At 36.6% G+C, this 27,821-nt stretch overlaps 1 protein-coding gene across 3 annotated transcripts in view; it reads left to right on the top strand.

Moving 5' to 3' along the window:
* CNKSR2 (connector enhancer of kinase suppressor of Ras 2) overlaps positions 1 to 27,821 on the top strand; it is a 204,684-nt gene that overhangs the window by 128,452 nt on the left and 48,411 nt on the right. For all 3 annotated transcript variants that reach the window (XM_084201130.1, XM_084201129.1, XM_084201128.1), the window contains 6 exons: positions 518 to 607; positions 1,979 to 2,193; positions 20,165 to 20,213; positions 21,072 to 21,244; positions 23,321 to 23,394; positions 25,837 to 25,908. In XM_084201130.1, coding sequence (XP_084057256.1) covers positions 518 to 607; positions 1,979 to 2,193; positions 20,165 to 20,213; positions 21,072 to 21,244; positions 23,321 to 23,394; positions 25,837 to 25,908 — 673 coding nt within the window. The remainder of the gene's footprint in view (positions 1 to 517; positions 608 to 1,978; positions 2,194 to 20,164; positions 20,214 to 21,071; positions 21,245 to 23,320; positions 23,395 to 25,836; positions 25,909 to 27,821) is intronic.

Here is a 27,821-nt window from a genome sequence, read left to right as displayed (position 1 = left end):
ATTCTACAAAAGAAATTACGTGTAGAGGTTTTCTCCTTCCTTTCTCACTTAGTCACTGATGGATCTTGTAAGCCCACCAGCAGATGCACTATTTGTGAAGGTACTTCAGTGATATGTACAAGTTTCTGTTACCAACAATTCCCATGTGCTTTAAAACAGTTCTCCCATGTTTGTGCCAGGGGCTTCCAGAGTAAGAAATAGATACTGCTCAGTGAAAACTGAAGTAATTTGAATGCATTTGGCAGTGTCAGACGTCATTCCATTGATGACTTTGTAGGGCACTGGATTTATTTTCTAAACTTAAAAAAAAAATTCATTAAATACTTAGCTGCTTCTTTTCTGTTAAAGAGAACAGAATTCCTGTCTTAACCTCTTGTTCAGAGGCAATGCTGGATCCTCTTTCGTAAGCAACCCTGTAGAATTGCAGCTTAGCGCATAATTTGTTCTTTCTTCTAAAGAATGTTGGGTTAATGCTGCCTTATGGTGCATGATCTCAATTTTTTTCCTCTGTTTCCAGGGAAGCTGAGGCCTATTTCTATGCCAGTAGAATATAACTGGGTGGGAGATTATGAAGACCCCAATAAAATAAAAAGAGATACTAGGAGAGGTAAGCAATCTGAACACACATCTTATACAAGGCAAGATTTTATCTTGCTTTAAGCTATATATTTCAACATAATTTTGCTGCTTGCTTAGCTACATATGTTTGCGAACCTGTTTTGGTATTTTCTTTATTATATGTGCTTAGTTTTTTGCCAAGTCTGTTTTAGGATTGAGGAAGTTGGTTGGAAAACATTCTAGAGCAGAATGGGATTTACTTCAAAATCAAAGAGGATAAGTTCTTCTAGGTTGTGAGGCTTGGATACATAACTCCACGTACAAAATTATGACCTCTGAGATGGCTGTTATCAGCCAGGAACAAGATGTTACAGCAATGATAGCTATTTCTGTAAAAATATTAGCTAAATATTCAGTAGGGATCAAAAAAGGAAACACTTAGGAATTATTAGGAAAAGAATACAAGACCAAATTTAGAAGCATTCTTATGCTGCCGTGTCAGTTGTTGTCATGCCATGTGTGTGCAATTCCAGTCTCTTAATCTCTTAAGAAAAATACAGTTGAATTCAAGAAAGTTTAGGAGACAACAAAAATTACTCCAATCCCTGAACTGACTTCTGAATTGGGGCCAGTTACACAGGCTGGCCATTATCAGTTTGGGAGCAGGACATAATAAAGGTTTATAAAAGCTTGTGTCGAGTGAAATAAGGAAATAGGTTTGTCAGTGTTTAATCTGAAACAAGAGCAAAGATCTCAAATATCTCTGTCAGATGCTGGATAAAAAGAAAATGAGCTGGTGCAGTTCATGTTCAAGCTGAAGAACACCTTGCCCACAGGAGGTTGTGGGTACTAGAAGTTCACATTAATGCAGGGAAAGACAGACAATTTTGTGAAAAAGAAATTTGATGAGGTTTCCTAAATTGACAGACATTGCTTCTGGGTCAGCTACAAATTGGTGCATGCCGGAAGAGTATTCAGGGAAAGTATGTATGATATGGTGAATGATCCCCAATGAACATTCAGAGCAAATTACTTTAAAATGTGTGGTGCCACTGACTTTTGTATTAATTATGTCTCCTGGTTAAAAAAGTAGCAAAACCCCAAAAATTATCATAGGTCCATCATTGCTCGTTTTTTTAAAACTCCAAGACAAAATTTATTGATGTGCATCTTCTTTTCTATTTTGTTCTCTTTATTTAAAATATACCAGAAAACTTTAAGAGTTGTGAATTTTCCCTACCAGAAGTTTGCTTTCTTATTATATCTGAACCATAGAAGCATATGGGTTTTGGTAATTAAATAGTCCCAAAGAGTTAAAATTGGCGGTAGGTGTAAGCAAGACTATTGTGTGTTCTGGAAACAGGATTTACATGCATGTAAAAGCTCACAATGATGTTTTGCATTGCTTTCCTTTCAACAGAAAATTCATTGCTTCGCTATATGAGCAATGAGAAAATAGGTCAAGAAGACTACATGTTTCAGAGGAATAGCAAAAAGGATACTGGGAAAAAGTCCAAAAAGAAGGGAGACAAGAGTAGTAGTCCAAGTCATTACTCTCTGTTGCCTAGTTTACAAATGGAGTCACTGAGGCAAGAAGTCATGGGCACACCCGGACCAGAACCTGCTCTGTACCATGTGAGTAAAAATAATATTAACAAAAGTCATTGCTCTGTGCTTGTGGTAAGAGACAGTCTTGGTTTAATAGTGTTGTTCAAACCTTCTCTGGACTGCTGCTGTTGTGCTGATTTATATTCTTTAGACAATAACTACATCTCAAAGAAATATTTTAGAATTCTTGATTTTGCTGTTAAGATGAAAGATGGACAGCATTATTTTATTTCCTGTATTAGAAAATGGCACTTTTGAAATGCAGTGTGGTATCTCTGCCTTGACTGACTTGCTGCTGATGGAAAAGGAAGCAGCATCAGTTTCCTGACTGGCTAGATACCTTCTTCCCAGCATCTCCATCACTGCAATATGCTAAGTGTTGTCAGACAGCCCCTTTACTACAGGTGCTTGGAAGGCCTGATGGCAGGAAAACTTGTGGGAGGTGTTTGTTTTCCTTTGAGGTCAGAGGAGCTCTAATGCATGTAACTGTTTTTAACATACAGCCCCCAGGAATGCAGGTATAAATGTGAAGGTAGAAGTTCGCTGGATAGGATGCAAAAGGAAAATTGCAGTAACTTGCTCATTTTTAAGTATATCCAAAAAATAGAGTTAGAAGATCACAGCATATTTTAGATGTGATAAGATATTCACCCCATAGTACTTTCCATGTATCAAGAGAATACTCATCTCTCAGTTTCTTAGTATATGTGCAATTCCTGACACTATGCGGTAACAAAATCTTTTATTTTAAGGTGCCATCTTTTTTTTTTTTTTCCCTTTGGTTCCCTCTTTAACATAGTAAATCTAGTTTCCAAATTCTGTACAAAAATAAATGATGTACACAGGAACTGGCAGGTTCTCAAAGCTCTGTTTTGGAAGTTAGTGAGCAACAGCAAGCATAAAATTGACTATAAGCATTTTTCATTTACTTTGGATATCCATCCACAAAACACTTGAAATGTTGTCACCCCAAACTCCACCAGTATCAGCTAATCCTTCTTGTGCATCATTGCCATTGCCATCTCTCTCTGTAATGCCATTAAATCTTCAGCATCTATTTGAAAGTTTAGTTGGAGCTTATTCCTTTATAAAAATAAATAAAGGTTATCCATTCTTTAGAATACAAATCAGTATTGATCTGCTAACTGGCTATGGAGCAAAATGCTTGAAGTAAACAGAAAAAGGAATCTTGGACTATTGATTTGTCCAAGAAATGGGAAATGGAAAGGAGCCCTTCACAAAGCATTTACAGTGCTCTGCAGCTGAATATTGCTGATGCTGCCTCTGGAAGCTGCTACCATGCAGTTCCAGAGTTTCTCTTTAGTGGTAATGGCACCCAAATATTCTGGTGCATACATCCTTTGCCACATAGCAGAGTCAAAGGTTTTGTAATAAATTGGGCAGAACTTTTCTTCCAATCTTAAATAAACGGTGCAGTGAGCACACAAAGAATGGGGGAGTACAGATAACACAGAAGGAACTCATATCAGTTTGCAGTAAAATTTTATTAAGCTATTGATAACAAATCAGACAATGAAAAAATACTTTATGCTCAAATTGCATCTTAAAGATCACTAAAAGAGTAGCTGTCCTATTACAATTTTCTTTTTACAATCCACAGCTACCTAGTTTTTCCCACAGATTTCAGATTATTTGTAAATGGAAGCCTCCGGATACACGTGAGTGGAGTGTAAAAGAACTACCCTGGTAGTAGTGAAAGAGCTGGAGTTTTTCTTTGGTTTGGTCTGGGTTTTTTCAGAAGTCAATGTTTTCATCATGCTAGAATATCAGGGGAAGAGAGAATACTGTGACTCTGTGCTGTGTGCTGTAGTAGATTTAGGAAAATCTACTACAAGCCAGTAGATTTTCCTAAAGTAAAGAGCAGCCTCTACCACGTGGCTTTAGTTAAATTTGAACCGGTAGTGCCTCAATTGTTTGAATAAGGTCCCAGTGCTAAAGAACACTCCACCAGGCTTGTTAAGTAGCTCAAATCCCTCATTGCTCTTGTCTTTAAGAGTATTCATCTGTTAGCTTGTGTTTACCTGGCTTCTATGTCCAACCATAGTTTTAAATGTACCATTATCCATGATCCTCTGGATTTAAACATAGGATTTTACAGGTTATAATCAAATAATTTTGTAGACTACTCTTGCTTGCAAGAGTTATAATGAGCGTCTTAGGTTTTTCTTCCAAAATTGTGTTTTCACATCCTTTCCTCATTCTCAAAATTCTTTCAAATCTTCATCTCTAATCCTAAACTATCTTAAGCATCCTTCCTAAAGTATGTATGCCAGCAGAGCACATAAATTTCCAGAAGCTGCTTGGAAAGGTTACATAACCATTCCTGTTCACTACTTCTCTATTTAAATACTCAAAGGACTGATTAATGATTTTATCCATAGCCTTGGAATGAGAGTATGTTTGTTACTTGGTTTTAGTTTTATTTTTTCTGTAATGATATTATTGCCCATAATCACTTATAGGCAAGACGGATATTCCCAATCTAAAAGCTTTTATCTTGCATTCTTTGTTCTTAAATACAGTAAATTGTATATGGTTGGTCATGTTGAAACATGTAACTTCTTGGGTATGCTTGCTGAATAGTCCATGTCTCTGAAGCCACCCTAAGTATGAAATATGTGAGAGTAAGGACTCTGGACCCTCAAACTGGGCCCCTATGATTCTCAAGTCCATAACAAAGGAGTATTGAAGCTCCAGAAATCTGGGGTCTGGTGTGGGGTCTCCTTGTTCTGAAATTATATTTTTAATGTGCGTATTCTGTGAAATAGAAAGCATGCACATTTAATTTCTTCTTCTTCTATTTTCTTTTCCCATTTACTGAATTCCCTGGAGTAAAAGCCATGCTGCTCACCCAGCAGTAAGATTGTGTGTCATTCTCTGGTCTTTGATTGTGTTACCTTTCTTCAATGATGTTTTCATTCTTTTTTTGACTCCATTGATACAAATGTTAAATAATTTTGGACTAAAATACATCCCACTGGTTAATGATGAATTCCCTTTACAATTCCAGGCCTCTTTCCTTGTGGATTTTGCAGCTGTTGACGTGAGCAGGTTGATTACCTTTTTACTGTGAAGCTTTTCTGCAGAAAAGCAGCTTTTACAATTATGCTGACTTCAGCTCCTTCTGCTGCTTTTATGTATAGCTCTATAGAAAAGAAAAATCTTTGATCAAAAAACTACACTGCTGAATTAAATTACCACAGCAGAAATGGGGTTTTTTTTTTTGTGCCGTAAACAAAGTGGATGATGTTAAAAAAAATTACCATGGTAATGTAGAAGTGCCTGGTTGTTATTTGCTAAAAGCTATTCTGTAAAATGCCCACAGATTTGAATTGTTATGTTCTGAAGTGATCACAAGATTGTGGCAGTCTAGCATTTTTCTGACTGTCAGGATACTAAATTTGCATAAAATCACTGGTTTCAAAAGTTTTTATTGTATTACTGACCTGCCATTGCAATCAAAACTGTCTGGTCAAAGGGACGTTTCAGTTCAGCCTTGAAAAGTGAACAGGGTTTGCTTGTGTCCACTGAACGTAACCAATGTGATAGCTGATACCATAGCAAAACAAAACAAAACAACAAAACACAGTTTGTGTTGTGTCTATGAGCTAAACATCTCTTGTATCCTCTTCTGGTGTTTGTGAATCCTCATATATAAATTTTCTGCACTGCTTTGGTTTTTTTTCCCATCCTAGGAATTGTTTTTGGTAGTATATTGATTTCTAGACAAGTTGTTGTTCTTGCATTCTATTTTTCTTCCTTAGTATTGTAAAAGAAACCAACACAGAGTGTTAATGTTCTTATTAAGCTGAGGCAAACTGTTTGAGCTGTTTCTAGTCTGATGTGCAAGCAGGTGTTCAATGTGATCTATTTCTGTAGGTAGAGAACAGCACATTTTGTCTTGAACTTTTGGGGCACAAGAGATGAAAACTCTGACATATTGTTTCTCTGACATGTAGTTTCTCAAGTTCATTATGTTTTCTGTAAAGGAATTTTCTTGGTGTGTTGTGCTTTGTTTTTGTTGAAGGAAAATAATGTGGTTATTTAGGAGAGAGATAGAGGCATAGGTCAAAAGAAGTTCAGTGTCAGGTTAATAATAATTTGCTGCTAACTGGATCAATACAACTTTCCCTTAGCCTAGAAGCAGCATTGCAATGTGAAGAAAAGCTTACAGGCTATTGTTTGTGGTAGTAAGTGAGATTGCTTTCTCTTGCATAACTCCCTGCTGTGTACAATAGGCTGTAACCTACACAGACAAACTTATATTACTGACCTTGTTTCTTTTCCCTTCCTGCCTCCCATTATCTCTCTGCCTTTTTCAGTGCATGCTCAGTTGTTCATGTGTTATTACCAATACATAGTGACTTACTAGTTGTAGGAAAAGTGACAGAAAAATAACAGCTTCTCACTATGCTGTGATAACCGGACTATTTAAAATTGTTTAATTACTAGTGGAGTTTTCTTAGTTATTTTATTTGTATTTGAAAATAAGGTTAGTTTAGTAGTGAAATGTGCCACTTTAAGTTTGTATCTGAAACAGGTCGCTCAGTAATGGGTTGAGCAGATCAATCAAGGTTTTATACCGTTGGGATTTTGCTAAATTTACATGTGTAGATATGTACACATACACTTTAATGTTCCAGCTCTACTTTTAATAGGGGCAAAATAAAATAAAAGCTATCAGCACTGGAGTAGCTGTGCTGTAAATTGAATTAAGTTGGTGCAGCTTTGGTAAACTTCCTTTTTTTCCTCTTTAGCAATGCATAACCATCCATGTGGTTGAAATGCAGCCTGATAACTCTTAATCACATAATTAACAGCAATACTTGCTGCAGTGAGCACCCATGGAGAGCCAGGCTCTCTCCTTTCTACTCTGCCAGTGAGGCAGCAAGGACCAGGGGTGTGAGCAGGGTTCAGCAGTTTGAGCTGTTCCTCCCTGCAGTCCTCCCAAAGTGGCTGTACCAGGTCAGCTCCTTGGGTTTTCTCAGCAGGACTGGTGGGGCAGCATCAGCCTGGGCAGGGTCAGCTGGCTGCAACAGTGATCTTGTTGAGAATACTTCAGGTGAAGATGATTTGTTTATGGACCTATTGCAAAAGTCAGTTTTTAGCTAATAATATAAATTGGAAAGGAGACAGTAACTATTAGCCAAAATGACTTCTACTTAAATCATGCATATTTCCAGGTGTTTCTTGCCTCCTACAAACCCCTCCAGAAAAAATACAGGAAAACACTTTCTAAAAGTTGAATTCAAAATATATGTGTTTAGGTGTTGTCAGTACAGAGAAGAGTTCACCAAAAAACTCATGAGTTTGAAAACTTCAGATCTAACTGAAGTGGTTGATTTTCCCTTACTTCTCCTGTTCCTTTCTGCTGAAAGGCTGAAAAGAAGTAAAAAGTGAAAATACTTAAACTACATCTTTTTTGATGAAAATTCTTGAATCAAATATGCATGTATTTATAAAATATTTAATCATAGTATCCAATAACTAACATTTTTAAAAGTGCAGAACATGTGCATATATTTTCATAATAAACTTAGGTGCAAGCTACCCATCAACCTATCACAAAAATCTTCTTTATAAAAATGGCACCTTAAAAACTTTAAATAGTGCAGAATGATTTACTAAAAAACCAGCCCTAACAAAACTACCCCAGTGAAAAACTAGCAGTTTCCTATAAGTGTAAATATCACAGTATTTAAAGTATTTCTTTTCAGTTGATTTTTTTGTTATGGATATTTATAAATAAACAAAAAATTGTAGAGAACAAATTAAAAATCAGTTGCACAGATTTTAGGTAGGTGTCTGAAGTTTGGAATGTCATTGTATCATTACAACAGATGGGTGCTCATTTTTTTCTTAAAAAATTTCTTCTTAAAAATGTCTGCAGTCCAGCTATGGCACTATTTAAATAACAAGGCTCCCTTTTTCTCCTCCCTGTTTTCACAATAGTCTATAGTTAGACATGTAATTGTTATAGAATAAAAATCTAGTTGGTATCAAAGTCCAATTTAACCTAAGTGCATAGTAAAAAATATTTCTTAATAGAATCTCCATAAATTTTGTTAATATTTGAATGTGTTACTTCTTTGCTGTGGTCTTTCATCTCCCTTTAAATATATGTAATAAAATAATACTGAAACTTGCAGATAGATTACAGACTTATGTGCTTTAATTATCCCCAAAGGAAATCTTAAACTCTGTTTTGAAAATGTAAGAATTATGTAATGTAAAAAAATTACAGTTGTGTTCCAGTTAAAAACCATTGGCATTTTTATATTCCCAGCTAAGAAAGTGCGCTGGATTTCAAGTAAATGTCCAGAAATTAAATGAACATAATGAACAGTTTTAGAAATAGTTGTGAAAAATTTCAGTCTCTAATTACCACAGTGAGAAATTATTTTAAAAATAATTTCTTCACTGCTTTGTTGCAAGTTAGCCCTTTACAGTCTAAATATATTTGTGCACACTCTAGCTTCTACTGTAAAGGCAGGAAAATACAAATCTTTATAAAAGTAGTACATATGCTGTTGAAATGTCACAAGTGAAAAACCAGTAATTTCTCCTGATGTCTAGACTTTTCAAAGACAGCAGTCTCAGACTGGACTGGGAGGAGCCTCCTGGGCGCCTCAGTGGGAAAGTCCAACCCTCTGAGCTGCTGTGGTCCCTGAGTTTCTCCTCAAGTACTTCATGTTCATGAAGCTCCAGCAGAGCTTGGCTGGTAAGAGCTAAGCACCTGGATATCCCTCTCTGGAGGTGACTGGAGCATTTAAGACATTTGCATCTTTCTTCTCTAGGTTAGACTGGTCACATCTCAGCTGAGTGTAGCCTTAGGGGATTGTTTGTCTTGTTCTAGGACTTGAGCTCCTTGCTCCCTTTTCTATCAGTGAGCATGTAATGAAGAAATAAGGCTGCGATGGTAGCTAGGTCCACATGTGTGGAAATGAAAGGAACTCACTGCATTGCAGTAGAAAATGAACTGAAGAGGCTTATGAAGTTTTCAAATAATCTGATTTGGAGTTATTTTAAAAGCCTCAAAGTCTATTCAAAGGCGAAAGTGCTAGTAGAATGTTTCATATAATGCAATGCAGAGAAGCAAATGCAGTTGTGCAATAAAGACATCATGAGCTTCTATCCATTTCTCATCAGCCTAATCTATGGTTCAGGTATAGACAGTCCTTTGCTCTGAGAGACATTTAGAAAGAACAATGCTGAAAAAATTAAGGGAAAAGTAGGATAAGGGAAAGAAACATAATAGGAAATTTTTACCTATTGCCTTTATGAGTCTGAAGCACCATAATGTCCCACAGGCACATTGGCCATGGGCAGCTTTGAATGCCTACACATGTGGGGTTTCATTCAGTGTGATGCTTGTGGGTTTGTATATTTGATTCAGACAGGAGAGCAGCATGTCTCACATTCTAAAAGTTGAAATAGTGGTTCCAGGCTTTGGCCATCTTCTACACCCCAAAGGAAACCATCTAAATACTGTATGTATTCTTTTATTTGAATGCAGCACTTCACAAATGTAGCAGACACAAAATAAGTGATAAAAATAGTATTTATGTTGTTAAAATCTGTGTAGAAACTTCATCTAAGGCATAAGTGACCTGTATAGCATATAAAACAAACAATACAGTAAAACAGTTAATCAATAAGCAAAATTCGCCTTTCTTGTGACAGTTGGAAAATGATTGCCATAGGCATAAAATTGTTGTGGTGAAAGGTAATTTTGCTATTCCATCAGAGTTTGGCAAAAATTTGGTTCAAAATAAATCTACATTTCTGAGAGAAAAAGCAAGAGAGAAACAGCATATAAATTCCTTGCTAATGGAAGATGGCTTTATATTATTTTTAGTCCAGTGCAATCAACAGAGAGGAATAGAGGGGCCTCTGGGTCTAGTCCTCTGCTGTTACAGTAAATCTCTTTCACTTAATCCTATTCAGATCTGTACTAAGTTCCACATTCAAATAGGGTATGAACTGCTGTTACTAATGATGGCACCAGTGACCCATGGGTGAGTGGGTAGCCAGTTGTCATAATTCCAAGTAAAATGTTGGACAGAGGGGAGGAAAGATGCCAGCAAGAGCAAGGTGTCTAATGAATTTGCTACAGAAAAACAAAACCCAGATGCCTCAGAAACCAGCATAAACTGCATAGGATAATAGGATAATTCAGTCTGGGAGCAACCTCAAGAGGTTCTGTGCTCCGGTCTTTGGCTCAAAGCAGGGCAAGCTCTGAGGTCAGACAAGGCTTCTCAGGGTTTTGCCCTGCTGGATGTTAAACACCTCCTGAGATGGAGACTGAATGAACTCTTGGCCAACCTGCAGCACTGCTTGTCTGCCCCACGGCAGAAAAGTTGGAGATGAACCGCAAAGCAGGTGTGTTGGCAATAGCTGAGAGGATAGCAACTTGCTCAGATTTAAGGGATAGTTTCTGTTGTTTCATTGCTGCTTAGCTAAAATCATCTCAGGAATGTGCCTCAGTAATCTCATATCTGTTTTCCCAGCTCTAGACTCTCAGTCCTTTGAACTCAAGACTGAAGAGAGTAGCTGTGCATATGCAGCTTTTATATTTGAGTTCTGTTTAAGCATATATTTTGTGAAACAGTAATACTTAGTCTCCTTGGGAGGGAGGGCTAAGTTCTTTCAATTATATGGAATAATATCTGCATTGTTCTTGAGGTATATTATTCCTGTCACAGATTAGGGAATATTTTCACATCTACATTGTTTCTCTTTGAAAGAAATAGTTATACCATTAATTTGCTCTTATTGGGGAAGTGGTTGCCCAAGTGAAATTTGAAGGTATTGAATATGGGAGATTTTGCATCTCATTCTATATACTCTCTGATCATTACTAAAATCCAGAGTTACTTATTGCAGCAAAGCAAAATCCTCTAGAGACAAGGTAAGATTGGTTTATGGGCCATCATGAAGCACAGTGGGAGTCTTTTGTGGGAAATTTTTCTTTAAACTTTCTCTATTACCTTCTTTTGCATTGTGACCATGAGGAGAAAAAAATGGCCTGTCATAATTTCTTTCCATGGCAAAGCTGGGGAAATCTTTAAAAATGAGAGTTACTGTAAAGGTCATCTGGTCCAGCTCTGCCAGTCTAGATTTATTCCTTACTGCATAGAATATAATTGTCTGAAAATGAAATTTTATATGGTCCAGAGATGTAGATCTATACACTAATAAATCTCTCATCTCAGAACACTTCCTAATTTCCTTTCACATCCCCATTCTGTATTTTTTTCTGTAACCATTTCATAGAATCATTCCTGATTTTATCCTGCTTTTATTACCTGATAGTGGACCATTGCTTTTGTAGGTATTAGCATTGTTTGTACATGAGTAAGCTACATTACCTGTAGCTGGTACAATCACAGTAGCACAGTTTTATTTTTTATTAATGTAGAATAAGTGATTCAGTCCCTTGGTTATTCCCCTTTGATAAAGAAGAGATGAAGTGCAGCACATTGTAGCAGAGAAGTTTATGTCAGGTATTGCACAGAGGGGACTTAGCATGAGTTACCACTGCAATATGCTGGGGATTGTCACATCCAGGAGAACTGGGATCCAGGGCCTGACTTCTCTGCTGGCTCTTCTCTGTTTTCCTTTCTGCACAAGGGAAAGGGGGGATACCAGGACTCTGAAAGCATTTAACCAAGGACACTGGCTGGCATGTGTCAAGAAATTTGGCATTCTAAAAAACTTGGACTGAGTGGTGGAAATGTTTTTTGAATTAATGGAGCACATGTGCCTGTTTCAAAGTGCCATTTTATGTCAAAGCATCAAAATGCTTTGACAAAGAGCTCCATTGTTTCTGAACAAAGGATTTTTTCCAAGTAGTGGTTTTGACTCCACAGGAGTCTCTGCCCCATTCCTCTGCCCCACTTACACAGTGGTGGCCCCTCGAGCCTGCTGCTAGCACACAATATGGGAGATTGTGTGGTTCCACCTGGGAGGAAAATGGCTCTTTGCAGCACTGCAGCTCCTGAACTGAAGCTCTTTTATTGGGAGTTTCTGTTTTACTGGAGAGAAGTGCTTGTTGCTTAGTGCCTGATCCCTGAGTCAGCCAATCCATCTCTGCTGCTGTGCTGTGGAGGAAAAAGCAACCTGGTATTTTTCATAAAGCAATAACTCTTTTTTGTCCACTTCTCAAGTATATCCCTTTGCTTTTAGATAAACCCAAGTAGATAGCATTTCCAACACTACAGAATTCTGGCTTTGGAGTGATGTGTAAAACTTCTTGTAAGCTAGTTTGTACCCATAAAATCACCATGGCCAGTTCAGAATTAAAAAGACCTAATGTTATCTTTCCCCACCTTCTGCAAAGTTCTGCTTCATCTTATGCTTAGAGGAAATCTTACTGAATTCCAGCAAGTAATGAGACTTTTATCCTGCAATGAACTGCTTTTTTTCTGCCATAATTCATAAGGGCAATGGAAGTGTTTGGTATGAATTTTAACAGAATGTATAATTCCTGATGTACAGAAACTCTTTCCTTCTTTTCCCCCTGAAAACTTCCCCTCTGTTGAAAGCCAGAAGGAATTTTCTATTTCTTTTCCTGAAGCATATTATGTCCAAATGCTAACAGAGAATAACTTGCAATAGTGTGTCTTCCTTAAAGCAGAAATCTGTTTTCTCAGACCACCTACATCCTCTGCACTTTTTTCTGTCACACAGTCAGAGTTTGAAAGAGATCATGCTGAGGGGCACAATCAGAAGTGTTGCTCCCTCCTCCTGCAGAAGGAGGTGTATGTGCTTGTCACAATAAGCAAGCACCAAGGTGTTGTAAGGGGCATGGGACTTTTATTCTAGGCTAATGATTTTTTCTCTGCAAAGACCATGGGCTTGGTGGAAGATGTTGGTAATGCCCCAGGGGTGACTTCTGTTTTACAGCAGTTTGTTTTCGTCTGAAAAAGTCCGTGTTGTGACACAGACCATCTCTCGAATGCAATAATAGATCAAGAATAAGTTTCTTAAATCAGTTTGGATTGTCTTGATTTTTTAATGTTTAGATAAGCATACAAGGAAAGCCTACCTTCCCTGTGAATAACACAGAAATTTTCTAAGCAAACCAAGATTTTTCCTGGAGGAAATTGCAAAGTTTGGTATATACTGGAGGGGCATAGCAGCAGGGCACAAGTATTCATGGGGTCTTTGGGGTGACTTGTCTCAGACCCACTGTGAAAGGACAAAAGGCAATGGAAAAAATTGAAATACAGGAAATTCCATATAAACATAAGAAAAAGATACTTTTGCTGTGAAGATTGTTTAACTGGAGCAGGTTGCCCATGGAGTTTGTGGAGTCTCCATCTTGGAGATACTAAAAAACACAACGGGCCACAGCCCTGAACAACCTTTTCTGCGGGAGTCTGCTTTGAGCAACAAGGCTGGATAAAATGATCTCCAGGGCTGATTTCCTGCCTCAGTTGTTTAGTGGTTTTTCTGACTGGTCCATTCTCTTCAGTAAGAGGTTAAACTGGGAACTGATGGGGAGTATAAATCCAAATAAAGGGTTAAATACTGTTCTGTGACAGGTGATAGTTTAGTTTCTATTTTCCTTCTTAAATAGATGCACTTGAAACACACAGTGATGGAGCAACTGATGCATCTTGGACTTATGCCATTAAAGCATACATAGAATTTTTGAATCCCCCCTTCCCCTCCTAGATTTCTTACTGTCAATAAAAAGTAGTGTGGGAGGTACCAAAATTGCATGTTTCAAAGTAGATGTAGAGCAGAAGAATGATCACAGAATAAATTATCCTAACGAGCAGCACTTGTCTAGTTTAACTGTTTATTCTCATTTGCTTTAGGCAGCTGTGACACTGCTGCAGTCCTTGTTATGTCAGTCAAAAAGACTGGGGGAATATGAGAACTCTCATTTTAAGTTAATGTTGTCCAGAAGTTTTACTGCTTTGGTATTTCAGATAAGAGTCCTGTGCCTTAATGGCTAAGAAGGAAAGTCTTTCCCTGGTGTTGGAAAGCAGCACCACTGTATATTATTTTTCCAAATAGCCTGAAGATTTAAAAAATATTTTTGTTTTTGCATTCATTATGCTAACAACTTCTCACAAAATGCTTGCACTAACTTCTGCAACTGCTGAGTGTATCCAGCTACTGTAATATTTGCCACAGAGCATCCCCCCCCACAAATTATAAGAAAACATTTAGAAATGGGAAAATGGATAAGAATCCCTGAGCAGAAAAGCTGTGCTTGCTATCACATTTCAGACAGCCATAGTTCTGCCCTTAGCTAGCCTATTTGTCTTGGATAAGCAGACACAGCTGCAGTTGTATGAAAAGAATAGACATCTTTGATGTTATCAACCCTTGTAGACTATGTGATAAGGAGTACATCCTGCTCAGCTCATATAGCCATTGCTCACCTCAGAGGCACATAAAAAAGTTGGCAGCTTCAAGATATCAGCCTACATTATTTTCTGCAGTTAAAAACTCTTGAGGCACATACATGCTGTTTTTTTCTCCTTGTGGTCATTGACAAAGTGCAAGAATGAATATCTACTGCTGATTGGCAGGAGGTTTCAAACTTTCTGATCTGACAGAGGTCTTCCCTCATCATATCTTTGTAACAGTCCTTGAAAACTTTATTTTCCAAAAATATCCATTGAAATAATTAGTACTGTCTGCTATAGGCTCTTAATGGATTCTAAACAAGGTGGTAAACAGAGAAGATTTTGGCAAAATCCTGTGTTGTGAGTACCCTTAAGCATGAGATGTTAATACTGATATGAAGTGTGGTGTTGTATCTAAATAGGTTTGCATTTTCCCCCTTTTCTTTCTTCTTTTAGCTCTGAAATTTTGGATCACAATGCACCAAATGCTGAGAAATGTGTATGTGGTATATCAAAACAGTGAAAATAGAACATTGCCAGGGTTCTCAAAGCATTGAGAACGATCTCTCAAAGTGAGAGATCAATGATATGATTGGCAGAACCAGCTTTCATTTTTTTCCCAGATACTGGTTTTTCCATCTGTAGCAGAAAGTTCCAGCAATCAGATGTGTTACAAGCTACCCTGCTGAAACTAGAGAAAGCTATCTTACAGCGACAGAGGGGAAGTGCCTGCCTGTAAACAGTTCCTTAGTGTCTAAACTCGCAGCTTGAGAAAAATTTGATTTGACCCGAGCTCTAAATAAAGCTATAGATATGTGCCACTTTCCCTTTCAATCAGACTGAGCCCAGATTTGGGTAGAAGGACTGGATATTATTTTTTCCATAACCTGGTTCTCTCTTCCAGCTTTTTTTTTTAATGAGTGAGTGAAAAATCTCAGAAGAAAAGCGGAGAAACAAAAACGCCCTTGAATGAGAATTTTAGGTTCCGTCCAATATAGTACTGGTTGCTATGGTCAATCTCAATCTGTTCCTTCAGAGAATCTTCAGTTGTGGTCTTTTTTTGGTAGACCTACAAATTCTGTAACCATGAAGAAGTTTATGACTATTAGAATATATTTATTTTTTGGGCATGGATGTAATGTTCTGTTGGTCACACCTTTGTAATTTATATTAGGTCTTAGAGAAGTCTAAGGAACAGCTAAACCTCAAATCTTCAGACATCTTCCTCAGACTCTTGAAGTTTGCCAAAATAACTAATCTTCTCAAATTTATCATTTAGATAACCAGTCTATTTGTTTTCTATTTTTATTTGAGCTATCAACTGGAATGTAAGTTTTCTAACTTTCATCATAACAGTTATATCAAACATTCTTCTCTTCTGATAGCAGTTCCATTCCAATTTGATATTAGTATTGAAAGATCATTTTATTAAGTTTCCTATTTGGCATGAAAGAAATAAATTCATTGAAACTTAAGTAATTTCACACTTTCATTTAAATACACTTTTCCAAATAGAGAGCTATGAAATTACTACTACACAAGTTACATTTTCAGGCTTCTGAACATTAATGACTAACTTTCAATTGTGTTTCCCTTCTGAGCAAATACGGAGCAGTCACAGGACTAACCAACAAGAAATACTTTCTCCCAGAAGAGAAACCTGAATAATTCTGAGAATGAGACAGAAACATGATGGTCTCATTTCTTGAAAATGTTGTGTTACATGTACGAAGATGCTGATATGTTATTGTGTGCATGCAGAGAGTATTGATTAGAGCACCTGTATGGGATTCTTTTCTTGCTAAAAAGTGACTCCAATTACAGTCCAGTGGTGATCTCTGTGGTTGGTATGAGCCTCCACCTGCAAGTTTTTTACAGTGTGGCTGCATTGCTGTGCTATAATCCTAAAAGGCTTTGCCCTGGGGCAGGTTGCTCTTTACAGGTGTGCAGTCTGCTGGCCTTTTGGAACTCTGTCAATCATTTTGAAGACTGTTAGAGTAAATACAATCCACACAGCAAGTCTGGTAATGAACAGTTGCAGGAAGAGTGGGACTGTTATGGCTCCTCCCTGCACAATTAAATCTCCATTGGCTCTTGGAATTTGCAGCTAAGGCCTCAGAAAGGTAGGGCTAGGGGGCATACTAGAACATTGGTAAGAAAAACCAAAGAGGCAAAAAAACAACCAAAAATCCTCACCCAAATACACCACAAAAACCAAAACACCAAACCAGAAACAGAAAAAACCCTTTAATAAATGGTTTTTTATTCCTCTTAAAATACATATCCTTTAAGGCTGCTAATAGGAAGGCAGGCTTATATATAGGTTAAATGTTTCTTTGATATTCTCCTTAGAGATGCACTTGTCCAAGGGCTTTATTAAATAGAACAAGCTCGAAGATCATATATTACAGGAGAAAATTATTGTGTCTAAAAAAGTCAGTGAGTTTCAGTGTATTCAAAGGGGTTTTGATGAATGTTAAACGTCAAGTGACACCTTGCTTTTGGGTAATGGAAAGTTTTTCTAGTTGTATTTTGGATGACTGGAAAGCATATAATTCAGAATATTATTAAAGAGTTTCAAGTTTTCTTCAGGAGCGCCAATTTCCACTTGTCTTAAGGTGCTCATCTATTTAATCTTTTCAGTGTCCATCTTGTTTCCCTTTTGCTCATTATTTTGAGTTAATAACGACTTTCTTTAATACGGAATGCTGCTTTCTATTTCATTTCATGCTTGCTCTCAAAATTAGTAGAAGAGATGGATTCTTGGAAACTGGGACAAGATGTTTATGAAAGCAGTTACTCAAAGCCCAAGGTGTATCAGAATCAAAATGCAGTGAATCTGGCTTTGTGGGCGAGTGATTTAACAGTGTCTTACAGCAAGTTTGCATTAGTGCAAGTAAATTTCTTGGTGTAAATCCATGTGTTTAGGGTTCATGGAATTTAGAAGTAGTAGTTACATTATTTCTGTTTTTGCCATATCACAGAATTAAGCTGTAAAAGGGGAAACATTATGGTGGCCAGCATTAGAACAGGTTGCTTAAAGAAGAGTGGAACCTACCTCTTTGGAGATAGTTTATTTAGGCTAGAGGTGACCCAGAACAGGGATCCAGTGTTGGCTTCAAAGCAAGCCTTGCTCTGATCAGGAGGAAGGACATGACCTCCTGACTCCACTGAGAAAACAGCACTAAGCATTGTCTTACAACTGGCAAGAGGCTGTAGATTGCATTCAGTGAGTTCCTTAAAAAGCAACAAAAGAAGAAGCATTCTTAGATTTCAAGCTCACTTTTTTGTTTTTGGTGTTTTGTTTTTTTGTTGTTGTTGTTCTCTAATTACATATGTTATATTACATATACATTTTCTGAGTTAAGAAAAAAGATGATGCTGTTTTTTGTGAAGGGTCAACTAACTTGAAGTCTGAAGTCTATGTAAAATAATCTAAAATGTTAGTTAAAATCACTGCAGTTGAAATAGTTCCCAGGAACTTCTTTCAGTTGTAGTATTTGCCCTTGATTATGATTTAATTCAATGAGCTAATTTAGAATAATAGCTGAATTTAATAAAACCTTTCTATTTTGCAATATAACATAATGTATGGGAAAATGGTTAGACATGTAAATTACATGCTTTCTTCCTATTAAAAACTGATACCCCTTCATTACCCTTTCTTCCCAAAAACTGACTCAGAAGTTAAGAGGTGTGAACTGAGGTTTGCAGGTTCAATTTACAGACAAAACATCTAAAGAGAAGGCTTTTCATATGTTCTCACCTGCTCTCAGAATTACTTGTGAGAAAATGGAGCAGAGATTTTCCTTTTCTGTTTTGACACTGTGAAAATAATAGTGCAGAAAAGTCAAATAGCAGAATGAAATTGTCTGAGTTGTGAACTGAGAAGTGCTAAAGTTTTGGATTTGTATGTGTGTGTATTTTTTCATCTACTTTGAATTAAGTAATATTTTCAGAGGGAGTTACTTACACACTTCTCAGCCCTGGGTCATTAAGATCTCTTCTAGTCCTTCGCAGGTTGAAATATTTTATGTAAGTGGGATGGGTGTTGCTGTCTTGGTTTCTTGAGAGCTGGTGCTGTGCTGATTTAATTGGCACCAGTAGCAGAAAGAAAAGGACAAGAGCCAGGAAATGAAAATGAGTGGGATCCTCTTTTTATTTCCCAGTGGAGGCCTACTTTGTTGACCCACTGAGGTAGCAATATAGGGGAGTAGGTTTTGTCAGATATGGTCTCTGAGGGATCAGCACATCTAGCAAGTCAGTTAAATTTTTTAATTACGCTTAATTATTGTCTTGCTAGTAATTTTTCCCCATGGGATGTTAGTTTTTGCTGCATGAAAATCTCTCAGCTGTGAGGCAAGAGATCCCTTTGAAGCAGAGTCTGCTGCATGTGAGCTCAGGAGTGTGGGAAGCAGGGAGGAGAGTCATTAGAGTCATTAAGGTTGGAAAAGAGCTCCAAGATCATTGGGTGAAACATTTGACCAAACAATAGCACATCAATTAAGCCATAGCACTGAGTGCCAGGCGCAAAACCAAAGCTGCTCTTTGCATTGAACCTAGTCTTGTAAACAGGGAGAGGGTTTGTCGTACCACTAGGGGCAGGAATTGCAGAACTGTCAGTGCTTTTGCTTAGATTTATTTTTACCAAGTGGCACAGAAGAATTGATTTCTGTATTGATTCCTGCCAAGCTGAAATAGAAAGTTTTAATAAGCAGACACTCTAATGTAACCTTTTCTTAGTTTTAACACTGATAACATTTGTCTGCCTTTCAAGAAAACTGAAGTTCAAAACAAGTCAAATCACATCTTTAAATTTTGGCTGATTCATTACAGAATTTATTTTTTTTTTTTAGTTCACTGGGGATTGTGTTTATCTGAGTTAAAGTTTTTGAACAGAAATGGTTATAAAATGTGTTAATACTTATTGATCTTATTAATAAGCTAAGATCTTAAATAAAGGAGCAATTTCCATCCTGTCTCATTGTCAAGGGAGTGAGTTAGTTTGTGGAGTGAATCAGCTGGAGGGAAATACTTCTACTTAAAAAACTGGTGAAAAAATAACATTCTAGTTCAGGCTTTTTATTTGGGACACTTTTTTCCAGTTGTGATTAAGCAGAATTTACTGATGTCTTTCAGAATACTAGGCCTGGTTCTGAGAAAATTGTCTGCTGGCCTAATGACCATTGTATGAATACTTCCAGACCTGCATTAAGCAGTGTGTTATTTTGTATATTTACATATAGATGTCAAGAATACTTTATTTAGTGTATACATTAGAAATACATGGGCTGTGTAGTTTCATTACTGTACTAAACAAAGAGAGATATTCCTTCTTTATTAACAGAGCAAGAGGAGAGGGACCATTTTGGGCAGAAACTACAGTTGGTTTCGCAACCTAACTGGTGATCTGTTTTGAGATGTTTGACAGTGTGCTTTTGCTTTATAACCTTATGAACAGGTGAACTAAAATCACCTTTTTTCTTAGGCCTAGAAGCCTCTTGGTTGGTGTTACCTGATATGACTTAACATAACATCTCTTTTATTATAAGTATGTGGTTGAATATAAACATTGCATTTTCACTTCTTCCATTTTGATTTTCTTGTAGACATTTCAGCAGTCTTCTCTACAGCAGAAAAGTAAAAAGAAGAACAAAGGTAAAAAATAAATTTGTTCTCATATATGGGTAGGAAGGGATTTGCCATGATTAATTTTATGGTATTGCAGAATGTGAGGAACTCTAACTTGTTAGCTCCAATAAAATGCTCAGTTCAGTTATCATGTTGAGAATGTATTAGTCCATTTCTGATGTCTCATCGTTACCTAATGTTCCTCTACCTTCATGTATCTGCTTTTATCTTTTTTTTTTGAATACTTAGACTCTAGCCTCTTTGGGGCCAGGGTTGGTTTTTCCAGCTGTGTTCAGGTAATGCCTCACTGCAGCACTTGCTCATTACCTACGCTCTCAGGTAATTTATATCATAGTAAATTTTCCTCCTTTGATTTTGAAGTACAAAGGCCTTAGGAACTGTTTAGTTTCAAAAAGAGCTGCAAGGAGAGGTTTGTGAACACCTGTGAAGTACTTAAATAGTTGTATTTGGTAACCAAGTGGGAAGTACATGAATTATATGTTGTGAGCTTTATTCTAATGTGAAATATGTTGAAAATTACAAATAAGCATTTTTCTTATATTTAAATATCTTGCCTTTCTTTTCTCTATAGTGTCTTCTGTCTTCTCTTTCTGTGTTGCCTTTTTTTTTTTTCTCCTTACCCATAGGATATGAGCTCTGAGATGCTGAACATGGTTTGGTTTGATTTGCTTTGGTCTTTAAAGTAGGGTGGTGTGCATAAGCTTGTGGTCAAAATAGAATGCTTGTAATAATTTTTCATGGCAATTTGAGGTTAAAATTTTTAATTAATTTTCTTAAACAGATATATAGTGATTTCTGGCTAGGTATCTTGTTGATTTAGTGGACAAATCAAATGCTTTCACATCACCTCGTTGTCATTTTCAGCTCCTATTCCTGGTAAAAGCAAAAGACGGATCTCGTGTAAAGATCTTGGTCGAGGGGACTGTGAAGGCTGGCTTTGGAAAAAGAAAGATGCCAAGAGTTATTTCTCCCAAAAATGGAAAAAGTACTGGTTTGTCCTGAAGGACACATCTCTATATTGGTATATCAATGAAGAGGTAAATACCTGTACTCACAGTCTCAATGAATACTTTGTGTAGTGCTGTAGTCAGGGTTTAGTGTGAAAACAATGCTTTCAGTGCTTACATATGTTAATAGCTTTATTCACACAAATAATTACACTGAAATGAATATTAACTGTCTGAAAAAAATTAATGAAGGTTTTGAGATGTCTGTTCCTTCCAATTCACTTCTTACTACATGGAGAAATAACACCATTTTCTGTGTCCTCATGACACCAGTTTAGAATAAATTTATCCTCAAACCCTTGAAAGCGTAAAGGTAATTACTTAATCCTGTCATTCAAACTTAGTCATGGAAGTGTAAACTTTAATGTTGTGCTGCCTGGTGTTTCTTGTTTATCTCTGCAAGGCAATTAAGGAAGATAGTTCTGTTTTCTCAGTTCTGTTCTCCTGTTTTTTCTTCTTTGTAGCTTTTGATGTGATTTCAGTGCTCATAAATGATGAACTTAAAAGCACAGGAGCATCCCAGCTGAATTGTGTACAGCTTTGATTATGCAACATTTTCTGCATTGGTACACATTTATTATACCAGCTTTAGCTGCAAAGCTTTTTCCACTGTTATGATACCTTGATTTTTAATCCTATTAGGCTCATTAGTAAATATACTGAGATAAAACCATTGTTAACATCTGTATACACTCTGTCCTGGACTTGTTCTTTTAATCACAGCAAGCATTTGTACATAACTTTTTCAAAGTAATCCCCAACTTCTCCCTGAGTAAACAGAGAGCAAGTTGTTCCAGAGCTCTCAAAGCCTGTTTTCTCAGACTCATTCCATTTGTGCCTTGATCCCAGCTTCAGATCAGTAACCCTAACTCCCTCCTCTCCATTCTCCCTCCCTTGGCTACTACAAGGTTTTCATCAGGGCAGTAATTGATGCCCACGAGTGCAGTGAGTGGTCAGCACTGGGTCCAAGGGGCAGCTCTGAGCTGTGCTGTACTTGCTATGTTGGGAGCAGTGCTCTCAGCGCCTCCATCTCCCAAGTTTCCCTGAGGTTTTCTGAGTTTTGGTTATTTTTGAGCCCTCAGATCCCTCAGCACGGTGTCTGTCATCACCAGCAGAGTCAAAGGCTGGTAGGGGGTGCCTCAGTGGCAGGGGGACAGACAAGCAAACACTGTTCTTGCCAAAACTCTGTTTTTCTAGGCAACCATTGAAAAAAGAAATAGCAAGATTATTCTAAACAGTGTATTTTTGATTTTAAAATACCTGCTAATGCAGAACCAGTTGCAATCCTGTATCTTCCACAGATACAGCTCTAGTTTTATATGCTGATTTGTGCCTTTTACTTATTTTTAGAAAGGCTGTAATCATATGGACTGCATATGTGGTATAAATAATCATTTAAACTTAGGAAAATATGTATATTTCTTCACATATGTTTGTGTGTTTTCCAGCTTCATTTCTATGATACTGTGTTAATTTCTCATGCAAAGTTATGAGCAGTTAAATGAGTGAGTCTGTGTTATTGATGTAATAGTAGCTTAACATAAATAATGCTTTCAAACTGTGAAAAGTAAAGGGAGTTTGCATAGCTGGTAAAGTAAATTCTGTAAAATCTTCAGAGGAGAGGGGAGGAAGGTCAGATGTATTCTGAATGTTGTAGAGAGATAAAAGTAGCTGAAGAGATATCATGCCTCTTAGCTGTGATACATAAGAATGATAAACAACAGCCATTGAAATTGCTTTTTTTCTCCGTTTCTTCCACTAGGCTGAATTTCTCCTTACTAATTACTACATTTTCCCCAAAAAGTGACTAATTACAATAACTAATTGAGTGAATACATTTGGTCATTTTGCATATTTTCAAATGTTGGTTCAGCAGTGAAATTGTTTCAGAAAACTGGATATTTAAAATTGTATTTTTCACCAAGGGGTCTGTCTTGCTACTTCAGCAGAAGTCCAGTGACTTCTGTGGGAGGTTTGCCAGAGCAGAGCAGACATTAGTACTCCTTTTGTAAGAAGCAGGCAAGTGAAAATATTTGCAGGTTTTCAACATGCTGAATTTTTTTCCTTACACTTTAGCTACAGTAATATCTGGAACTATCTTTGCAGGATGAAAAAGCAGAAGGATTCATCAGTCTACCTGAATTTAAAATTGACAGAGCCAGTGAATGCCGCAAGAAATAGTAAGCATGCTTAAAAATAATGCAATGATATAATAAATAAAGTGCAAACAAAATACAGGGTTTTCCCTTAAAACAGGGAGATAATGGACGTTGTTAAAATTGTCAAGAGGTTGTATCACAGAATAAGATCATATAAAAAGCAAATTATTTTTTTCTGTCTGAAGTGCCATCTTGCCCAAAGAAGGCTTTTTTTTTACTTCATCATGAACCACAGTGCTTGACTAGACCAAAATTAATAATGAGCATGAAGGCTGCTTGACTGCTTCTGTTCCTTTATTTTCCTAGCTCTACTTTCATTTTTTTCCTTTAGGTTTGGGGTTGCTGGTTTTTTTATTTGTTTGTTAAGGGCTGGAGACTCTTTGTGTTCTTTATACTCAGTAAAAAGCTTTAGGTATAATGCAGAGACCATCCAAATAAGAAAGTCCCCAAGTTCATGGCCAGGCATCAATATTTAATATAACTCCAAATTAGTTAGCATCATCTCAAAGTTTGCTGAGACATTATTTCAGTCCTGGGGCAGAGTAAAAAAAAGAGGATGACAGTGATTTGTTGTATTTTTGTTATGTGACCTAAAGGTCTCAAAGAACATTTCTTCTCACCTGTTTATGCTGCTATCCAGATTTGTGCCATTGCACAAATCCATTTATTATTTAGTTAAATTCAGGCATATGTAGCAATGTGACAGGTGCATGCTCCCACAGAGATATTTTTAGAGTCATTATTCAAAATTTTTTTTTGCCTAGCCTTCTAATGATTTGAACATTTTTTAAACAAGGCTGGCATTGCTGAAATTTGTGCAAAGCATCATTTTCAAATGTAAAATGGTATGATTTGTACTACCTCCAGTTCTACAGAAAGCACCAACCTTTTATCAGTTGATCTATATCTCTCTTTAGGATGTGCTCTACACTTCAAGGTGGACTCAAAGGGCAGAAGATAAAAACTGCGGGGGGAAAAAATATACATTAGCTTGAATCTGTTGTCCTGTTTCCTTGGGCCACATGGCTAAAGTGCTTCATTGTTTCTTTTTTGTTGGTGCAGCAGCATAAAGTCAACTCATTTTTCAGAATTGCACCCTGCTAAAATTGTTTTGGTTTGGTTTTATTTGATTCAGTGTCTGTTGAATAGCAGCATATAAAATGTGATTATTAAGATTATTTGCTTGGGTGGCAGATAAAGAGAAAAAACCCTCTAAGAATCCAGATGACAGATGCTGTAACAGTTTTATGAAGTCCAGTTTTAGGTCTCAGTGACTTGATGATGTCTTTCTAAACTGAGCAGATGTCATTATACATCTGCTTTGACTTGCATAACACTGTTTGCTGTAATGTGTTAGAAGAATCTGTTTAGTCTCAGTGTTATGTTACCTTCTCTAACAGAAACTTTCCTGTTACCAATTTCATTTGCCTGATGTGTAAAACACAGATATGTGTACATCTGTGTGCACACAGACATGTATACTGAAAATGGCAAGCATAATCAGCATGAAGAATGTCATTGCCATTTTTCTGAGACTCAATTGATTAGAGAGTGAGAATTATTATATTGCATTATATATGTGTGTGTATGTGTATATATATAAAATCCATTATGTCTCAGAAAAATGGTGATGATGCTCATCATGTATTGTGTTTGCAGTTTTCCTTATTTTCTTTAGGACTGTTACATTTTTTGTTGTTAAGAGACACCTTCAAATTCTTCTCAAAATGATTCTTCTCTACTGTAAATTATTCATTATTTCAAGTGCATTTGCTGGGTCTTCAGGTACTTCACCATGAATCTTTATCCAACATAGTTTAAAGATTCTTTCTAGTAATTTATTTCATATTATGTATGAAATGCAGTAATTCTCTCAGCCCAGTCATGTTGATTACTTTGGTGGAAAGGAAAGATGAGATGTAATTGCCCATTGCTTAGGATGACCTCATGAACACACTGTTGATTTATGACAGCTTCTCAGAAGTCAATCAGCACAATCACAATTTCCTGCTGGAAATGCAATCATTAGAGCTAAAGGTAATGTCAAAGTCACTGGGATGTGAGAAGTCACAAGGACTGAGAATTTTACTCTTGTCCTGAATTAATTGTTTAGTCAGTTTTCTGTTCAGAAAAAAATGACAGCTATATGTGTATCAGCAAAATTGCCCAATACATAAAATTATATCCTTAACTGATGAACTTTATCCACATACAGTACACTGCAGATGATGGTTGAACAATTATTTATGCACATATGAATCAAGGATTATTTAGAAGAGTAGTTGAAGAGCACTTCACTTGGTGAAACCTGGCACAATCCTAAAAGTTGTATGTTCATATACTCTTTGGGAGCATGCAGAAATATGAACTCATCTCATTCCTTGGTGACCATGTGATCTTACATTTCAGAAAAAAAAAATAATTGTGCCATTACATTTCTTTAATTGTGTTTTTCCTCTACAGTGCATTCAAAGCCTGCCATCCTAAGATCAAAAGTTTTTATTTTGCTGCTGAACATCTAGATGATATGAACAGGTAAGGAAATCTAGCAAAGTTCAAGAACCCACTCCTTAAATGTAAATTTTTTTGAAGCTAATAATAACACAGGTATAATAAATTACTTGTTAGTATAAAAAGATAAGTTTAATTGCTGAGAAAATAGGTGCAGAGAAACATTGTTTCTGACTGCCTTCATGTGTTAATTATTTAATTCAAAAATATTACCTCTTTTTTGACGCAAAGGTTTGAAATCCGTGTTTCTAAAAAGAAATAAATGCAGTGTGTGAAACAACATCCAAACACAATTTCAGAATTCCAGGTTTCTGGTTTTGGTTGTGTGGCACCTGCAAAGGTGAGGTATCTCCAACTCTGCTTCCTTACATGCTCCCAAACACGTGATGCTTCCTCTGGGAGTCCTTCTGTTTCTTCTCCTGAAGGGAGTAAGAAGTTGGAGAAAGATTTAAAGCAGTTGCTGTTTTTTTTATGCCAGTCTTGAAAAAGGAGTGGAAATTACAATGAATTTTGCAGATTCTCTCCACTTCCATGAATTTTGAAGTGAAACTTTGGTTGTATTGGATTTGATAGGGAAAGTTTCAGCATTTCAAAAAGAACAAGGACTTAAGTCTTAGTTCTTTGAGTCCTAAATTTTATTGTATCTGTTCTTGGCCACTTGTGCAATTTTTCAGAAAAATTATTGAGACTTCAGCACAAAATAAACACAATTCCTCTTAATTCATTTGAATGGTAAATTAGAATGTGAATCCCATGTTTATTCAATTATTAGGGGGTTTATTTCATTTATTTTCACAATATCAACTGAAATGAATTCAGTTCAAAATAATATGCCATTTTCATCAAATGATAAATGACACAAACAAAAATCTATTATTGCAACCTGAGAATTGCTCTATCTTAGATAATGTCTGTTGATACTCTCTCTGACCAGAGCTGTTTTCAAACCAGAGGAAAAAGGAGATAAAACTGAATCAATAAAACTTAGCAAGTTCTATAATCATTGTTTAATCTCTCCTGTGTGTACTAGATTCAACTACCTGGCAGAGCACCTTCAGGATTCTGCCAGTGCATTGCTGATAATATTTGGATGGAAAGGCATGCTGATACTACACTGTGCCTGCTTTCCTTTAGAAATAGCTGTCTGTTAACATTTTTTCAGAAGTTTGTGCATGACTGAGGCTCACTTCAAAAGTCTCTTCACAGTTAGAAAACTTAAAACCTTTTTACTGGTTTGTGAAATTTTAGGCTTGCCTTTCCTTGATAATTCTGTCCAGCCAGTCACACAAAAAGCAGTTTGTTGCACAGCAAGCAGAATAATGGCTTGGTCTGTATTCAACATCTCCTGAACCACAGCAGTAGCTGAATCATTTCTGTCAGCAGGTCCTCACTCAATATGACAAGGCACCTTCTTTTTGAGGATAGAAATCCATGTATTTTTTCAGTAATCAGAAAGCAGCAGCAAATGTGCAGCAATATTTTAAAAATAGATTGCACAGTGTAAAACCCAGGAATTAAAATATTTTTACTTTTTTACCACAAATAGCTTTTTTATCATATTTTGAAACTAGTGCATATTAATTCCTTTAGAATGAGCTTGACAAAGTTTGGATCTGCATTACAGACATGTAAGTTCAAACTCTGTCAGGGTCTGTGGAATTACTTGAAATTCTTACATTTGAGTTGCCATCAGAGTCTCACCAAAGAATTTTATCTTTTCTCTTTGTTTAATGTTTTTGAAAAATTAGTTCACTTTCACAAATAATCAGTTAACTCATTTGATGGGAAAAAACTTACTGAAAAATAGTCTTTCAAATGCAGGGATAATAAAATATTTCCTGTCTAAAAGTATTTTGAAGCCTAGATGAGGTAAAACACAGAATGAAATTATGAAGTTAAATTAGTTCTCTTTTGATCATTTTATGTTCTTTTTTTTG

Source organism: Fringilla coelebs (genome assembly GCF_963513975.1).
Source record: "Fringilla coelebs genome assembly, chromosome: 2".
Classification (NCBI taxonomy): Eukaryota; Metazoa; Chordata; class Aves; order Passeriformes; family Fringillidae; genus Fringilla; species Fringilla coelebs.
This window is presented reverse-complemented; position numbering and strand designations above follow the sequence as displayed.